General features: G+C 45.8%; 1 protein-coding gene across 2 annotated transcripts in view; it reads right to left on the bottom strand.

The window, feature by feature from the left end:
* Positions 1–4,939: 4,939 nt before the first annotated feature.
* The window catches only part of YTHDF1 (YTH N6-methyladenosine RNA binding protein F1), a 54,664-nt gene continuing 41,019 nt past the window's right edge, over positions 4,940–18,584 (bottom strand). For both annotated transcript variants that reach the window (XM_077460336.1, XM_077460335.1), the window contains exons 5-6: positions 9,938–9,999; positions 4,940–5,563 (exon numbers count right to left, since the gene is read on the bottom strand). In XM_077460336.1, coding sequence (XP_077316462.1) covers positions 9,967–9,999 — 33 coding nt within the window. In that variant the 3' untranslated portion in view covers positions 4,940–5,563; positions 9,938–9,966. The remainder of the gene's footprint in view (positions 5,564–9,937; positions 10,000–18,584) is intronic.

Genomic DNA, 18,584 nt, shown 5'->3' on the forward strand with positions numbered 1-18,584 from the left:
ACGCGCAGCGTACTTTGGTTACATTTTAATCTGATCAAAACTGCACTCGTCTAGAACAGAGGTCTTTATTCGTTGTGCAGTACCCTTAGGGTACTGCACATCCCACTGACACTAACAGTGGGGCCCTGCTTCTTCCACCGATTAGAACACTATTCCTCCCACTGACACCAATGATGGGGTACTATTCCTCCCACTGACACCAACGATGGGGCACTAGTCTTCCCACTGCCACCAACGATGGGGCACTAGTCTTCCCACTGCCACCAACGATGGGGCACTATTTCTCCAACTGACACCAACAATGGGGCACGTTTCTTTCACCGATACCAATGATGGGATACTAATCTTCCCACTAATGCCAATGATATAGCACTACTCCTCCTTCTACTGACCACCAAACCTGAGGCCATGTTTATTCTCACTAATGCTAGGCCATTTTCCATCCCCACTGGCCACAATTCGGCCCCCCCTAAAGTCTGAAGGCCCTTTGTTTGAAACATTTGGAGACCCCTGATCTAGAAGAACAAGCTGCGAAGATACACCACAATATAGAATTAAATAGGTGTATTTAAATGTAGGTCAGTTACTTCTAAGATTAGAAAGCAAGGTCTTCAATGCACAGCCAAGCCCATCGTAGGTCACAGAGCTTCCAGGAAACACAATGGTACTGGAACCAACAGAGTCAAGGAAATCTACATTGTCAAAGCAAGTGTCATGGACCCAATGGTGGGACACAGGCTGCAGCCGATGACTTAGTCTGATACAAGACTAGAAATGATTTGCCATGGTTGAGGCGCAGCACACAAAGTTCTTATTTCAGACAATTTGATCATGAGGCCCAGCGTGTGACGTCACTGTTGCACATTTATGAATGAGGAGATTGGAAATACACAGCATAAATCCATAAACACTTACTGCTTTGTCTGCCAAAAAAACATATGCAGTTCTGTTCATCCAGCATTGCGATTTAAACAACCCTGCCACAACAAGGTGGCATCACTATTTCCAGGTTAGTGGTTTCGTCTCCTCCACCTTGCTCACTGGACAATGAACCAGCATCATTGCTGGTGCTCAGCGAGCAAAAGGGGTGACCAAGGAAGTAGCAGTTTGATCATCCTAGGAGTGCTGCTTGGCCCGGGTGTGCGAATCACTCAAGTGGCTGAACAGAATTACGGCTGTGTATTTAGCCATTTCCTCAGAATTATGCTTTCTAGTGGGCTTCAAACAAAGACCACTTTAAAAGGAAACCCCATCATAAAAATGTGGTCTTTAATAAATTGAATTGCAGTAACAGTTAGCAACTGGATAGCGTCTCGCTGGTTGCTACCGGTATCTGCATCTCATTATTCCCCATCTTATTAAAAAGGTCAGTTCACCGAAAACAGATATTTCTGGCTTTTGGCAGAGGCCAGAGAGCCACACCGGTTTGGGGACCCAAAGTGACTTTTGTATTTAAATAAAAATGAGGGGGCCCTGCTGAGCACCCCCCCCCCCCCCCCCGAAATGGCAGGGAACACCCAGAATTCTGGGGTAAGTAAACTAAACCCAAAGCCTGAGTCTGCAGTTGACTTTGTATACCAGACTCCTTGTAGGCTGAAGTATGGCTTGTGAGTGGACAATTTTGCCCAAAGAATCTTCTGATGGGAAGATCACAAGATGCATTTTTTTTCTTAGGTGGAAACTGCACCTGTCACATATTTAGCTTGACGGAAAAAAAATTCTTAAAAGTGTTGGTTTATCTTTATAAGAAACATTTACAGTGCAGCTAAAGGGGCCCCAATAGTTTTTTTTAAAACATTGTGTATTGTAGATAAACGGAGAGGCTTTTAAATTGGATACCTGAAGGTCACGCATGGATTCCGCAAAGTCTGCCCAAACACTTAGCGATCTGTGCTGTCCTGCATATCAGCTAGGATGGATAGCGGAGCGCGACCCCAGAGAAAAGAAAACTCTTGTCCACATATCCGCACATGCACTGCATGTGTCCTTGTCCACAAATCAGCACAGTATATCGCACACTCCCTTGTCCACAAATCAGCACTGTATATCGCACACTCCCTTGTCCACAAATTAGCACTGTATATTGCACACTCCCTTGTCCACAAACCCGCACATGCACAGCGCACGCTCCCTTGTTCCCAAATCCAAACATGCACAGTGCATGCTCCCTTGTTCACAAACCCGCACATGCACAGCACACGCTCCCTTGTTCACAAATCCAAGCATGCACAGCGCACGCTCCCTTGTTCACAAACCCGCACATGCACAGCACACGCTCCCTTGTTCACAAATCCAAACATGCACAGCGCACGCTCCCTTGTTCACAAATCCGCACATGCACAGCGCACGCTCCCTTGTTCACAAATCCAAACATGCACAGCGCACGCTCCCTTGTTCACAAATCCAAACATGCACAGCGCACGCTCCCTTGTTCACAAATCCAAACATGCACAGCGCACGCTCCCTTGTTCACAAATCCGCACATGCACAGCGCATGCTCCCTTGTTCACAAATCCAAACATGCACAGCGCACGCTCCCTTGTTCACAAATCCGCACATGCACAGTGCACGCTCCCTTGTTCACAAACCCGCACATGCACAGCACACGCTCCCTTGTCCACAAACCCGCACATGCACAGTGCACGCTCCCTTGTTCACAAACCCGCACATGCACAGCACACGCTCCCTTGTTCACAAATCCAAACATGCACAGCACACGCTCCCTTGTTCACAAATCCAAACATGCACAGCGCACACTCCCTTGTTCACAAATCCGCACATGCACAGCGCACGCTCCCTTGTTCAGAAATCCGCACATGCACAGCGCACGCTCCCTTGTTCACAAATCTACATCTGCACAGTACATACTCCCTTAGCCACAAATCTGCACTGTACAGCACACGCTCCCTTGTCCATAAACCTGCACAGCGCGCACTGCCTTGTTCATAAATCCGCATATTAGAGCGGCACGATTAATCGTTAAGAATCAAAATCGCTATTTCTTGTTAAAAAAAAAAAAGAATCAAAAAATCACAATCTTTTTCTCTTCCCGATCTTAAAAACAGCATGTCATGATTCTTTCTAACAAGTGAAGAGTTCTCACAGCTGGGAAAGAGAGAAAAAATAAAAATCGGGGCAGCCTGCCAAATTTTATCACAACAGTGAATAAGTAGAAACAAAGTATCCTTTAGTTCTTTTATCAAAGAAAAAAGAACTCCCCATTGAAAGACCAAACTTTTTCTGACATTTGTTAATTACAAGTAAAAATCATTATTTTCTGCTAGAAAATTACTTGGAACACCCAAACATGATAGATAGAGATATATATATATATATATATATATATCTCTATCTATCTATTTTTTTTTTTTTTTTTTTAGCAGAGACCCTATAGAATAAAATGGTGGTTGTTGCAATATTTTATGTCACACCATATTTGCACAGCGGTCTTTCAAACGCAGTATATTTTTTTAAAAATACACTTTAATGAATAAATAAAATAAAAAAATCTAAACAGTAAAGTTAGCCCATTTTTTTTGTATAATGTGGAATATGTTACACCGTGAGAATCGTGATCTTTATTCTAAGCAAAAAAATTGTGATTCTCATTTTAGTCAAAATTGTGCAGCTCTACCGCATATGCACAGTACAAGCTCCCTTGTCCACAAACCAGCACATGCACAGTGCACGCTCCCTTTTCCACAGATCCACACAGTGTGCACTCCCTTGTTCACAAATCCGCACATGCATAGTGCACACTCCCATGTCCACAGATCCACACATGCAGTGTGCACTCCCTTGTCCACAAATCTGCACATGCACAGTGCACACTCCCTTGTCCACAGATCCACACAGTGCATACTCCCTTGTCTACAAATCCACACATACACAGTGCACACTCCCTTGTCCACAGATCCACACATGCAGTGTGCACTCCCTTGTTCACAAATCCACAGTGCACACTTCCTTGTTCATAAATGCGCAGTGCTCACTCCCTTGTCCACAAATCTGCACATGCACAGTGCACACTGCTTAGTCCTCAAATCAGCACATGCACAAAGCACATTGCCTTGTCCACAAATCCGAACTCCCTCCTCCTGCCAAAGCAGTGCTAAAAGCCAGATCGAGCCAAGAGCCTTGGGTTGAGGGAGGGAGCACTGCTTATATGCAGATTTGTGGACAAGGTAGTGCACACTATGCATGTGCAGATTTGCGGACGATGGAGAAGTGCTCTGTCCTGTGATGATGGACTCAACCAATCTTAGCCAATATGTAGGACAGCATGGATCACTCAGAATGATAACTTTCTGGCTCTGCGACAGATGTCCTTGGTCTACAGGTATGTAATCTAAAAGAAGCTGAATTTAGCTACAAAGCATTGAAACCTACCTGGGCCCCTTGAGTGCAGCTGTAAACTATATTATAAAGGTAAATTAACCCAAACCTCTTTAACTGACCTGTACAACTACTGTACTCTCAGTTCCCCACCGGACCCTTTTAATTCCAGACACTATTCAGTTCACGTTGACGAAAATGTACATTTTTAATACACTTTCAAAATAACAGATTACCCTCTGCCAGGATGTACCAAGACAAAAGCAGTGCTGCACAACTGCAGTTATATCCTCTCTGGCAAATACATGGTTACAGAAATAATTTGCATTCACCAATCTGTGTAATGTATTCTGTTTTGTAGCGCAAGGATGTGCTTAAAAAAATAAAAATAAAAATTGGGTGTGGGGTTGGGTTGGGGGGGGTTACCTTTAAAACTGCTGGAGGGCAGGGGGGTTACCTTTAAAACTGCTGGAGGGCAGAGGGGTTACCTTTAAAACTGCTGGAGGGCAGGGGGGTTACCTTTAAAACTGCTGGAGGGCAGGGGGGTTACCTTCAAACTGCAAAATAAAACCGGCAACAAAAACAGACAAATCGGAAGCAGATATGGTTTAAATGACATTGATTATTAAATTCTGGAGGTGCCCAGGAACACAGCACAAACGGCTTATTCATTACATTTCACAGGTTGTCACACTAGTTATATAGTGAGGTGGGGGGCGGAGCCGGGACCCACCCCTACAGTGGCTGCAAGGAAATTTTCTCTTGTCGGGGATTATTTGAAGTCTGCCTTCAAATTTGGGGTCAGTTTGACAAACTAATTTTATTTTTATTCCTCAGGACAAATAGCAGATATTTGGGTTGGGGAGGGGGATGGGAAAGAAGAGTAATAGTACACTTATAATCTACAGGTGTATAATGATACAAGAAAGACAGGCGGACTGGCCAAAAACAAAGAAAGATAAACAAAAAAAAAATGAAATTATTTTAGGAGTGGAGGTTATGTTGTAGCCTGCGTTAGAAGATACAGATACTGAAAAGCGTCATTTCAGTCCCAGGCCTACAGGCTGCACCACAAAATGTCTATTTCAGTTTTTTTTTTTTTTTTTTTTATTGTTTAAATCACCTCTGAAATGTACTCCTTTTTTTTTGTTTTTTTTTGTCTTTTAAGATCAGTTCTATTCAGAAAGGTGAAGCCGTGTCCTTAGGGTTTGCTTCGAGTCTGGCGTTCCTGCAAAGAGATTAAAAACAAAGTAAGATTTGGTTATCGCTGACAAATGTTCATTGCAAACCTTAAATTTTACTTTTTTTACGTGGACCCAACACTCAAATGAATGTAAACTTTTTCCCCTGCGGACGATCAAACTGGTGGCCCTCCAGCTGTTGCAAAACTACAAGTCCCATCATGCCTCTGCCTGTGGGACTCATGCTTGTAACTGCCAGGCTTGCAATGCCTCATGGGACTTGCAGTTTTGCAACAGCTGGAGGGCCGCTAGTTTGAGACCCCTGCTTTAAGCCCTTCTTGCCCAGCCCTGGCATCCATTAAACCAAGGATATCCAAACTACGGCCCTCCAGCTGTTGGAGAACTACACATCCCATGAGGCATTGGAGAACTGGAATTCACAGACATGACTAGGCATTATGGGAATCGTAGCTCCTGAACAACTGGAGGGCCATAGTTGGGAAACCCCTGCTTTAAACTGTGGGGTGCTCAACCTGTGGCCCTCCAGCTGTTGCGGAACTACAAGTCCCATCATGCCTCTGCCTTTGGGAGCCATGCTTGTTTAACTACTTGTTGACTGGGCAATAGCTGAATGACTGAGCCACTGAACATCGCTGATCGCTCTGTTCTCACAGATCCCTGAGCGGAGAGATGCTGCCTGTCAGTCAGTGTCGCTCCTCTCTGCTCTTCAGCGCTGAGCTGTGGAGGGACAGGGAGCGGCCGTCTCAGCAGCTCGCTGAGACTGTCATCAATTAAGGCAGCTGGCAGATCCATACTTGGCAAGTCGGTATGACGCGGTGCCTTGACTGATTCCAGTGATGTCAGAGGAGAGCGGACTTCAGAGCGCTCGCCGCTGAAAACAGGTCACAGGAGTGCAAAACAAATTGCACTCCTGTGAGCCATAGGAGAAGCCCAGCCTAAAAAAGCTCAGGCTGGACTTCTCCTTTAAGGTAAAGAGACAATCAGCGGCTCTTTACCACGTGATTAGCTGTGTCCAATCACAGATGATCACGGAGGTAAACAGATGCTGGTTATCGGCACTCCTTTCTTCATGCTAACAGCATGAGGATCGGAGAAAAGAGGTGATAACCGGCTTCTCTAAAAAGGGACATCTACACTGATAATCAAGGCACTGATTATCAGTGAAGTCCCAACAGTGCCATCAATCTGTGCCCACCAGTGCTGCCAATAAGTGGCCATCAGTGCAGCCTCATAAGTGCCTCTTCATTAGTGCATATCAGTGAATGAGAAAAATTAACCGTTTGCTAAATTTTATAATAAAACCATGAAAACTTTTTTTTCCGTTTATTTAGCAAAAAATAAAAAACCCAGCGGTGATCAATGACCACGAAAATAAAGGAGAGTGCTCACATCCGCTTGTCATTTGACAATACGGTGAATGGGAAGTTGTTAAAAAGGAGAAGTGGGGCCAAAGCAATTTTGCCTATACTTCTCCTGTGACCTGTATTCAGCCGGCAGTGGGCTAATGTCCTGACTCAGTCAGGTCCAGGCATCGGATCGATTCTGAGATTATATTCCGGATCCACCCAGATGCATAAAAAGGCAGCTGGCTCACCCTCTCAGCGAGATGCTGGGAGACTGAGGAAGCTGTTCCTGTCCCCTGCGCAGCCCAGTGCTCCAGTGAGAGCAGAGATGGTGATTGACATTATTGGCTCTTTTAATGGGTAAATCTCTTACAAACCTGGGCAATTCTCAAAGCACAGAGTAACAGGAGACTCCAAGTCACCAACATGAAGGTTACAACAGGTGAAGTGGATCTACAACTCTACCAACACCAGAGAATCAGCCTGGGTCATATTTCCATAAGGTTATCAGATTTCCCTTCTGACAGGTTTTATTTCCATATAATTATTTCATTGACAGATAACCTTCTTGCTGGACAGGTGTGCTAACTTCTACATATGAGATTAACTGGAACTCCTCTAGAGAAACCGCTTGGCTTTTCTTGGTGCTCTAAAGCACATCTAGGAAGCCTTTGAAAATGAACTGGTCATAAACCTGGGCGATATGGACTAAGATACTCTATAGAGCCCACAGTATGTGGACATCTGACCATCACACCTATAGAAGCTGATGGACATCCCATTCGAAAATCACAGCCATTAATAGCGAGTGGTCACCTCCGCTACCCCTCCCCCTCTGTTTTGTTGGACACCTCATTCCTGACCCATGAGTCATTAATATGAAGTTGGCCTGTGTTTATAAATGACTCCCATTTATCTGGGAAGGCTGTACACAAGATTTTGAAATGAGAATTTGTGCCCATTCAGACAAAAAAGGAAAATGTGAGGTTGGATACTGATGCTGTATATTAGAAGATAGACCTGGCTCACATTGGTGTTCTAATTCAAAGATGTTCAGTAGGGTTGAGGTCAGGGCAACTCAAGTTCCTTCCCACCACAACGTATCCTCATGGAGCTGCTACAGTCATACAGGAACAGAAAAGGGCCTTCACCAAACCATTATCACAAGGTTGGTTGGTGTCTTTGTATGCTTTAGCATCATCAGTACAGTTCACTGGAAGCACCTTAACTCATAAATGGGGGTTCAAAATTCTTTTGGTGAATGAGGCACGAGCCTTTATTGAAAACCAGATGACCACTAGATCCACATATACAGGCAAATGCTAAACACCACCTGATGAAGCTCCCAATCCTGGGCTTCACCACTAAATGGTCTTTTAAAGCAGAACCTCAACCCCTCACCCTTTACAGCAGCATTCTCCAAACTCTGGCCCTTTGCTTGCCTTTATTCGGCACCTGGGGCACCATTCCTCCCTTCGACGCCAAACGATGGGGCACAAGCCCTCCCACCGACACCAAACGATGGGGCACAAGCCCTCCCACCGACACCAAACGATGGGGCACAAGCCCTCCCACCGACACCAAACGATGGGGCACAAGCCCTCCCACCGACACCAAACGATGGGGCACAATTCCTCCCACCGACACCAAATGGTGGGGCACACTTCCTCCCACCAACACCAAACAATGGGGCACAAGCCCTCCCACCGATACCAAACGATGGGGCACAAGCCCTCCCACCGACACCAAACGATGGGACACAAGCCCTCCCACCGACACCAAACGGTGGGGCACAATTCCTCCCTTTGACACCAAACAATGGGGCACAAGCCCTCCCACCGACACCAAATGATGGGGCACAAGCCCTTCCACCGACACCAAATGATGGGGCACAAGCCCTCCCACCGACACCAAACGATGGGGCATAAGCCCTCCCACCGACACCAAACGATGGGGCATAAGCCCTCCCACCGACACCAAACGATGGGGCACAAGCCCTCCCACCGACACCAAACGATGGGGCACAAGCCCTCCCACCAACACCAAATGATGGGGCACAAGCCCTCCCACCGACACCAAACGATGGGGCACAAGCCCTCCCACCGACACCAAACGATGGGGCACAAGCCCTCCCACCGACACCAAACGATGGGGCACAAGCATAATATAACTGGGTACTAACATTTATAGGTAAAGTTGATCCGGGGAAAATCCGAATGCCTCTTGGGGGATCAGGAAGGAACTTTTTCCCCTGCTTTAGCAAATTGGATCATGCTCTGCTGGGGCTTTTTTTGCCTTCCTCTGGATCAACTGTGGGTATAGAATTGTGTATATGGGATTGTATGATGATATTATATAAAAAAAAAATTTTTGTGGTTGAACTAGATGGACTTGTGTCTTTTTTCAACCTGATTAACTATGTAACAAGCCCTCCCACCAACACCAAACGATGGGGCACAATTCCTCCCACTGACACCAACGATGGGGCATAGTTTACTCCCAGTGAATGCCAGGACATTCTCTACTCCCACTGCCTCTAGTACGGCTCCCTAAAGTCTGAAGGACAGTATACTAGCTCTTAGTTTATAAAGTTTTATTGACCCCTGCTTTACAGCCAAGGTAGCTGCCATCTTGGCCTTGGTTTCATCTTCAGTTGCTATGGTGCTGCAGACAATTAGGTAGGACACCCACCTTGTGATATCTTGACAGTTCGGCTGAGAGCACAAGCAACTGCAAGTTATGCATTGAATGTTGTTTTTGGGAAACCATTAAATGGATGGGTTTAGTTTGGCTTTAATAAGGTTAACAAGGCGATGGGAAGGGGAAGAGCCCAACAGCTTCTATAGGAAAGTAGATCATTTTCTCATAACCTGAGCCCCTGTAGCTCAGATCTGCTGATCATCTTAGAAAGAGCTCTTCAGTAAAAGGTAGACCCTGCTTCAGTATTTTGTTATGACCCCATTATCTGTCTGAACTGATAGGAGAGCTGAATGGACAAGTCGTTCCCATGATGTCAACCTGTAAAAAGGCCAACAAATGCAAAGCAGAATGTTTTACCTTCCAAACCTTCTTCTCCCTCTCGTTTGCTAGCAGTTCCTGTCTCGGATGCCACTGCCAGTCTATGCAAATGAAAAAGGGAACAAGAAAAATTGAGCAGAGAGAACATAGACAGCCCCTTCAGGAAGAGGTCAACGAATGAAAACAGCGGCACAGTAAAGGAATGTGAAGACATGTGGTCCGACATCAATGGAGGAGATTTAAAGTAGAAATATAGGCAAAACTGTTTGTTTTTCCCCATTTTGAGAGGGTTATAACCCGTTGGATTTTATTTTCACCATCTGTGTCCCATTGTGGCGATTTCCCTTCACTTCCTGTCCCGTAGCCAAAACAGGAAGTGAGGGGAAATCCCTATAAATTAAAGTATATATATTTTTTTTCGTTTTGGATAGAGTGGAGAGGGATCGGTTTTTATTGCTGTCTGTGCCTCCAATTAGGGATATTCCCCCTCTATTTGTCCTGTATACCAGTGGTCATCAACCCTGTCCTCAGGGCCCACTAACAGGCCAGGTTTTATGTATTACCTTGGGGAGATGCAGGCTAGAACACTGCAATCACTGAGCAGCAAATGATATCACCTGTCATGTATTTCAGTTATCTTGCAAACCTGGCCTGTTAGTGGGCCCTGAGGACAGGGTTGATGACCACTACTGTATACCATCATCATTGAAAGTAAAAGAAAATCCCACATTTTCGGTTGTCACCAAAATTTTCCAATGGGGACACTAGTTCTGGTGACCTTACTTTGCAGGGATTTCCCCTCACTTCCTGTTTTGGTATTGGACTTCCTGTTTTGAACAGGAAGTGAAGGTAAATCTCTCTAATGGACCAAAGAGGGCAAAAATAAACCTTACAGAAGTTATAACGCTCCATTGCTCTATCCATTAATTTTGCTTATAGTTCTACTTTAAGGGAATTCCTTGGGGGACCCCCAGGTCACCAGGACTAGTGTCTTCAATGGAAGATTTCCCCTCTCTTTTCTGGGGATAACCCAAAATGTGTGATTTTCTTTTACTTTCAACAATAAATGTAAATAGGACAAATAGAGAGGGTCAATGGTGGGGGGGGGGGGGGGGCACAGAGAGCATGCATTTAGTTATACTTTAAAAGTGTATGTCTAGGCATACATGCACAGTTCCCTAGGTTTCAGCTCTGCAAATACAGAATATACTGCTGGATGACATGGACGGTGACATCGCTCCCGGGCTTCCCGATCGCTTGGGAGAGCCCGGTAATGGCGGCGGTGAGACAACATGGCGCCACTTGTAAAAGTATTCCAGTGACTGCCCAGCCACTCGGGAAAACGTAAACATGAAGCAGAATCGCCAGATGAAAAAAGAATGACACGGGATCATGGTTGTAGTCTCAACCATAAGCCTGTTACAACCACCTCCCTACCAAGACATATAACAATGCCTTGAAAAAAAGTATTCACACCCCTTGAAATTTTCCACATTTGGTCATGTTACAACCAAAACCGTAAATGTATTTCTTGTTTACGTTTTTTTTTTAAAATGTATTTTATTGGGATTTTATGTGATAGACCAACACAAAGTGGCACATAATTGTGAAGTGGAAGGAAAATGATAAATGGTTTTCAAAATAAATAAGTGAAAAAAGTGTGGTGTGGATTTGTATTCAGCCCCCTTTACTCTGATACCCCCTAACTAAAATCTAGTGGAACCAATTGCCTTCAGAAGTCACCCAATTAGTAAATAGAGACCACCTGTGTGTAATTTAATCTCAGTATAAAATAAAGCTGTCCTGTAAAGCCCTCAGAGGTTTGTTAGAGAACCTTAGTGAACAAATAGCATCATAAAGGCCAAGGAACACACCAGACTTGTTGTTGTGAAGTTTAAAAGGAGAAGGATAGCAAATCTCATTTGGCTGTACAACTATGGATCACAGGAGTGCAATTCGTTTTGCACTCCTGTGACCCATTCTCAGCAGAGAGTGGGCAGAAGTCTGCTCCTTGCGGACATCACAGAAATCAGTCCAGGCACCACGTCATCCTGACAATGGGAGTCTGGATCCACCGGGTGCCTGGACTGAGACCCGACTTAGCCTCTCAGCGAGCCACAGATTCTATTCTGAGACAGCCTCTCAGCGAGCCACTGAGATTCTGAGACAGTCTCTCAGCGAGCCACTGAGTATCATAGACAGCCTCTCAGCGAGCCACTGAGTATCTGAGACAGCCTCTCAGCGAGCCACTGAGTATCTGAGACAGCCTCTCAGCGAGCCACTGAGTATCTGAGACAGCCTCTCAGCGAGCCACTGAGTATCTGAGACAGCCTCTCAGCGAGCCACTGAGTATCTGAGACAGCCTCTCAGCGAGCCACTGAGTATCTGAGACAGCCTCTCAGCGAGCCACTGAGTATCTGAGACAGCCTCTCAGCGAGCCACTGAGTATCTGAGACAGCCTCTCAGCGAGCCACTGAGATTCTGAGACAGCCTCTCAGCGAGCCACTGAGTATCTGAGACAGCCTCTCAGCGAGCCACTGAGATTCTGAGACAGCCTCTCAGCGAGCCACTGAGTATCTGAGACAGCCTCTCAGCGAGCCACTGAGATTCTGAGACAGCCTCTCAGCGAGCCACTGAGATTCTGAGACAGCCTCTCAGCGAGCCACTGAGTATCTGAGACAGCCTCTCAGCGAGCCACTGAGATTCTGAGACAGCCTCTCAGCGAGCCACTGAGATTCTATTCTGAGATAGCCTCTCAGCGAGCCACTGAGTATCTGAGACAGCCTCTCAGCGAGCCACTGAGATTCTGAGACAGCCTCTCGGCGAGCCACTGAGATTCTGAGACAGCCTCTCGGCGAGCCACTGAGTATCTGAGACAGCCTCTCAGCGAGCCACTGAGTATCTGAGACAGCCTCTCGGCGAGCCACTGAGATTCTGAGACAGCCTCTCGGCGAGCCACTGAGATTCTGAGACAGCCTCTCAGCGAGCCACTGAGTATCTGAGACAGCCTCTCAGCGAGCCACTGAGATTCTGAGACAGCCTCTCAGCGAGCCACTGAGATTCTATTCTGAGATAGCCTCTCAGCGAGCCACTGAGTATCTGAGACAGCCTCTCAGCGAGCCACTGAGTATCTGAGACAGCCTCTCAGCGAGCCACTGAGTATCTGAGACAGCCTCTCAGCGAGCCCCTGAGTATCTGAGACAGCCTCTCAGCGAGCCACTGAGTATCTGAGACAGCCTCTCAGCGAGCCACTGAGTATCTGAGACAGCCTCTCAGCGAGCCACTGAGTATCTGAGACAGCCTCTCAGCGAGCCACTGAGATTCTGAGACAGCCTCTCAGCGAGCCACTGAGATTCTGAGACAGCCTCTCAGCGAGCCACTGAGTATCTGAGACAGCCTCTCAGCGAGCCACTGAGATTCTGAGACAGCCTCTCAGCGAGCCACTGAGATTCTATTCTGAGATAGCCTCTCAGCGAGCCACTGAGTATCTGAGACAGCCTCTCAGCGAGCCACTGAGTATCTGAGACAGCCTCTCAGCGAGCCACTGAGATTCTGAGACAGCCTCTCAGCGAGCCACTGAGATTCTATTCTGAGATAGCCTCTCAGCGAGCCACTGAGTATCTGAGACAGCCTCTCAGCGAGCCACTGAGTATCTGAGACAGCCTCTCAGCGAGCCACTGAGTATCTGAGACAGCCTCTCAGCGAGCCCCTGAGTATCTGAGACAGCCTCTCAGCGAGCACTGAGTATCTGAGACAGCCTCTCAGCGAGCCACTGAGTATCTGAGACAGCCTCTCAGCGAGCCACTGAGTATCTGAGACAGCCTCTCAGCGAGCCACTGAGATTCTGAGACAGCCTCTCAGCGAGCCACTGAGATTCTGAGACAGCCTCTCAGCGAGCCACTGAGTATCTGAGACAGCCTCTCAGCGAGCCACTGAGATTCTGAGACAGCCTCTCAGCGAGCCACTGAGATTCTATTCTGAGATAGCCTCTCAGCGAGCCACTGAGTATCTGAGACAGCCTCTCAGCGAGCCACTGAGATTCTGAGACAGCCTCTCAGCGAGCCACTGAGTATCTGAGACAGCCTCTCAGCGAGCCACTGAGTATCTGAGACAGCCTCTCAGCGAGCCACTGAGATTCTGAGACAGCCTCTCAGCGAGCCACTGAGATTCTATTCTGAGACAGCCTCTCAGCGAGCCACTGAGTATCTGAGACAGCCTCTCAGCGAGCCACTGAGTATCTGAGACAGCCTCTCAGCGAGCCACTGAGTATCTGAGACAGCCGCTCTCAGACCCTCCACAACTCAGCACTCCAGTGAGCAAGGAGGAGCAGAGCGGAGATTGACAGTAGGCAGCTCTCTGCTCGAGGAGCAGTGAGAATCAAGCCATCGGTGGTGTTCAATCGCTCAGGTTCTCAGTGCAGAGGCATTCACCTAGGCAAGAAACTGAAAAAAAAAAAATCCCTTACTTCTCTTTTAAAGTAGGGTTAAGTTATAAAAGACTTAGCCCCCTTCATGAACAGGTAATTTTTTGCGATACGGCACTGCGTCACTTTAACTGACAATTGCGAGGTGGTGCGACGATGTACCCAAATAAAATGCATGTCCCTTTTCCCCACAAATAAGAGCTTTCATTTGATGGTATTTGATCATTTCTGCAGTTTTTATTTTTTTGCACTATAAACAAAAAAAATATATAAAATTTTGAAACAAAAAATTCAATATTTTTTTACTTTCGAATTTCTTCAATTTAGGCCATTATGTATTCTGCTACATAATTTTGGTTAAAAAAAAATCCCAATAAGCCAGGGGTTGACAAATTTGCTTGGAATCTAGGAGCCAGCTAAAAAAGTTAGGAGCCGGGTCCGTGACGGCGATCTGGACCTGTCCCTGGCCTGACATGGAGACGAGTGAGGGGAAGATAACCCCCAGCCCCCCACCTGTCTCCAAGTCATTGCCCATAGCTCTTAGAGGGACATTTTTAAATTGCATTTTAGTGTAAATATGAGATGTGAGGTCTCTCTGACCCCAGATCTCATATATAAAAGAGGACCTGTCATGCTTTTTTCTATTACAAGGGATTTTTACATTCCTTGTAATAGGAATAAAAGTGACACACATTTTTTTTTTTTAAAAGAACAGTGAAAAAAATAAAAATAAAAGTTAAAATAAGAAAAAAAAATTGTTTTAAATGCGCCCTGTCTTGCCAAGCTTGCGTGCAGAAGCGAACGCATATATGAAAGCGGTGTTCAAACCACACATGTGAGGTATCGCTGCGATCGGTAGAGTAAGAGCAATAATTCTAGCCCCAGACCTCCTCTGTAACTCAAAACGTGCAACCTGAAGAATTTTTTAAACGTCGCCTATGGAGATTTTAAAGGGTAAAAGTTTGACGCCATTCCATGAGCGGGCGCAATTTTGAAGCGTGACATGTTGGGTATCGATTTACTCGGCGTAACATTATCTTTCACAATATAAAAAAAAAAAATTGGGCTAACTTTACTGTTGTCTTTTTTTTTTTATTAAATAAAAAATTTTTCCCCAAAAAAAGTGCGCTTGTAAGTCCGCTGTGCAAATATGGTGTGACAGACAGTATTGCAACGACCACCATTTTACTCTCTAGGGTGTTAGAATAAATAATATAAAAATATATATATATATATATATATATATATATATATATATATATATATATATATATATATATATATATATTTTATTTTTTTTATTTTTTTTGTTTGTTTTGTTTTGTTTAGGGGTTCTAAGTAAAGGGATGGAGAAAGACTGGCCCATTAGCATTGTTGGTTGTAATTCCAACGGCCACCACAAGAGGGCGCCAGATTCCAGAAGGAACCATAGGATCACAGAAGGCCTCAAAGCCGGGGGCTCAATTACCGGCCGCCTGCGGCGCGGCCCGACGCGATCGCGCGGGGGGGGGGGGGGTCCACGGAGACGGGATACCCCCAGCTATGCTGCCCCAGGCGCAAGGTCGCTGATTCTAGTCGCCAATGCGACCTGGCGACCGGGTTTTGTCGAGCACTGCAATAAGCGTATATTGATTGGTTTGCACGAAAGTTATTGCATCTATAAACTACGGGATAGATTTATGGAATTTTTATTTTGGTGGCGATCAGCGACTTATATTGCGGCGGACAAATTGGACACTAATTGACACTTTATTTTTTAGGGACAAGTGACGCGACTATAGTGATCAGTGCTAAAAAAATAAATTAAAAAAAAATAAATAAAAAATCTGTCACTGTACTAATGACACTGGCTAGGAAGGGGTTAATGTCGGGGGTCAAAGGGTTAATGGTGTGCCTAGCCCAGTGTTAGCGAACCTTGGCACCCCAGATGTTTTGGAACTAAATTTCCCATGATGCTCATGCACTCTGCAGTGTAGTTATAAAACATCTGTGGTGCCAAAGTTCGCCATCACTGGTCTAGCCGGTGTTTTACAGGTGGTGCTTTTACTAGGGCAGTAACACAGGATCCATGTCTCCACTCCTGACAGAGCTGTGATCTGGCAGATCGCCATTCTGCATGGTGTCCTAAACCATCTGCCGCTGCAGGTGGACACCGGGTCCACGGGACCCCCTGTGTACAACCACAGCGGGAACAACCGATACCTGGAAATGCGGGTTTACAACTGGTTAATACAACATGTCCAGCAAGCACGTCTCTTAGTGCAGTAAATAGCTTGCTTGGCCCAGGTTATCCCAAACTATTTAAAAGGACCAATAATCACAGAATTAGAGATTAGGAAGGCAATAAAAACGATGCATCCCTCGAAAGTTCCAGACGGATTCCCAGGGCATTATTATAGAAAATATCAAGAGATCCTTGTCCCCCCCATTTATGTTCTTATTTTAATGATCTGAGACGGGGGTAACAAGATCCCCATACATGAGAATACAGCGTATTGGTTATACCAAAACGGGGGAAAGGATCATGGGGATTGCGCTAATTGCTGCACGTCTCATTGCTTAACGTGGACCTAAAAATCATGATAAAAGTACTAGCTCTTAGATTGAATTTTTTCCTCCCACAATATATCCACCCAGACCAGGCAGGCTTTGTCCCAAACCGCCAAGCATCGGACCAGACCCGCAGGATTATACATTTAATTTCGGCCATCCAATCTGACTGGGACAGTAATGCCTCATTTCCACTGAGCGGAACGGTTCGGGTCAGTACAGTTTGGAAGGGTTAGAATGGTCCGGCCTCTTCAGGTGAGCGTTTCCAATGCAAGTCGGACCGCCAGGGGCCATACAGGATTTAGAAAACATGCCTTTGACGTGAACATTGATGTTTTTTTCTGCCCGCCAATCAGTGGAATGTATTGTGTGATGCCAGTAGCTCCTCCCTAACCATACCATACCATTTTCTATGGCCCCACATCTGAAGCAGGACCATTAATGGTGTGGTATGGTTCGGTTGTATGGGCTGCTTTCATAATGGAAACACTCAAAATAGCGTAAGGTACCGAACCAACCCGAACTGATCTGCTCAGTGGAAACGAGGTATAAGGGACCTCTCATTGGATATCCAGGTGTTCGACTCCCTATCTTGGTATCACCTATTTGATGTGTTACCTCGCTTTGGCAAACGCTTTCTGGCCCTCCTTCAAATGCTCTATGAAGCTCCCATGGCATCTTTGATGCTCAGGGGATACTCTTCCCAACCCCTTGACATCAATAATGGAACCAGGCAGGGATGCCCATTATCCCCCGTTGGTATTCGCTCTAGCAATTGAGCCATTGGCAATAAGGATTCGCACCTGTTCAGATCTCAAGGGCATTATCTGTTGGGACAGTGAGCACAAGTGTTTACTTTTTGCTGATGATCTCCTGCTGACTCTGTCATCACCAATCATATCCCTCCCCAATTTATACGCTATTCTACACCCATTCTTAGAAATATTGGGACTTAAAATCAACCACAGTAAATCTAGGGCACTGAACCTTTCCTTGCAGAGCTCCATTCAGAAAGCAATGGAACAATCCCACCAATTTCTATGGGAACCGGAAGCTCTTCCATACTTAGGAATACGACTAACATCGTCTATACAAACCTATCCTGCTTTGTTCAAACGGCTGACAGAAGACTTAACCGGATGGTTCGGCAGATTACACTCGATAAAAATGAATGTTTTATATTTATTTCATACTATACCTGTGTCACTAGCCCACTCAGATCTGCAAAAATTCCAAAAAAAAAAAAAAAAAGATTCTCCAGTCCTCCAGGGGCTGGGGGTGATTGGGGCATTGGTCTGCCCCATTTACAGAAATACTTCTATACAGCCCAGATGGCCCAACTCACTAAGTTCTACTCCCAACAACCTCAAGCAATATTTATGACTAGGGAATCTTATTCCTGTCACCCTGAACCAATTTCACATATCATATGGCTACCAATGAAAGAGACCGATTATATTATGTCCTACTCTCTCCTTCTCAATCGATATTTGGGATAGACTCTCAAGGACCCAGAAATTTAAGTCACCTCACAACCCGCTAGCGCCTCTATTGTGAAATATAGATTTCACCCTGGGCCTCACCCCCTCCACATTTGAATGGTGGACCAATAAAGGGCCTTATACGGATAGCCAATCTCTGTGATCATAGGGGTATGCTATCTGAAAGATCCCCGATCGAAAAATCAAATGCCAAACACTGAATACTATGGAC

The sequence above is a fragment of the Lithobates pipiens genome, unplaced genomic scaffold (assembly GCF_037356315.1).
Source record: "Lithobates pipiens isolate NorthernLeopardFrog02 unplaced genomic scaffold, aLitPip1_a1.2 Scaffold_28, whole genome shotgun sequence".
Classification (NCBI taxonomy): domain Eukaryota; kingdom Metazoa; phylum Chordata; class Amphibia; order Anura; family Ranidae; genus Lithobates; species Lithobates pipiens.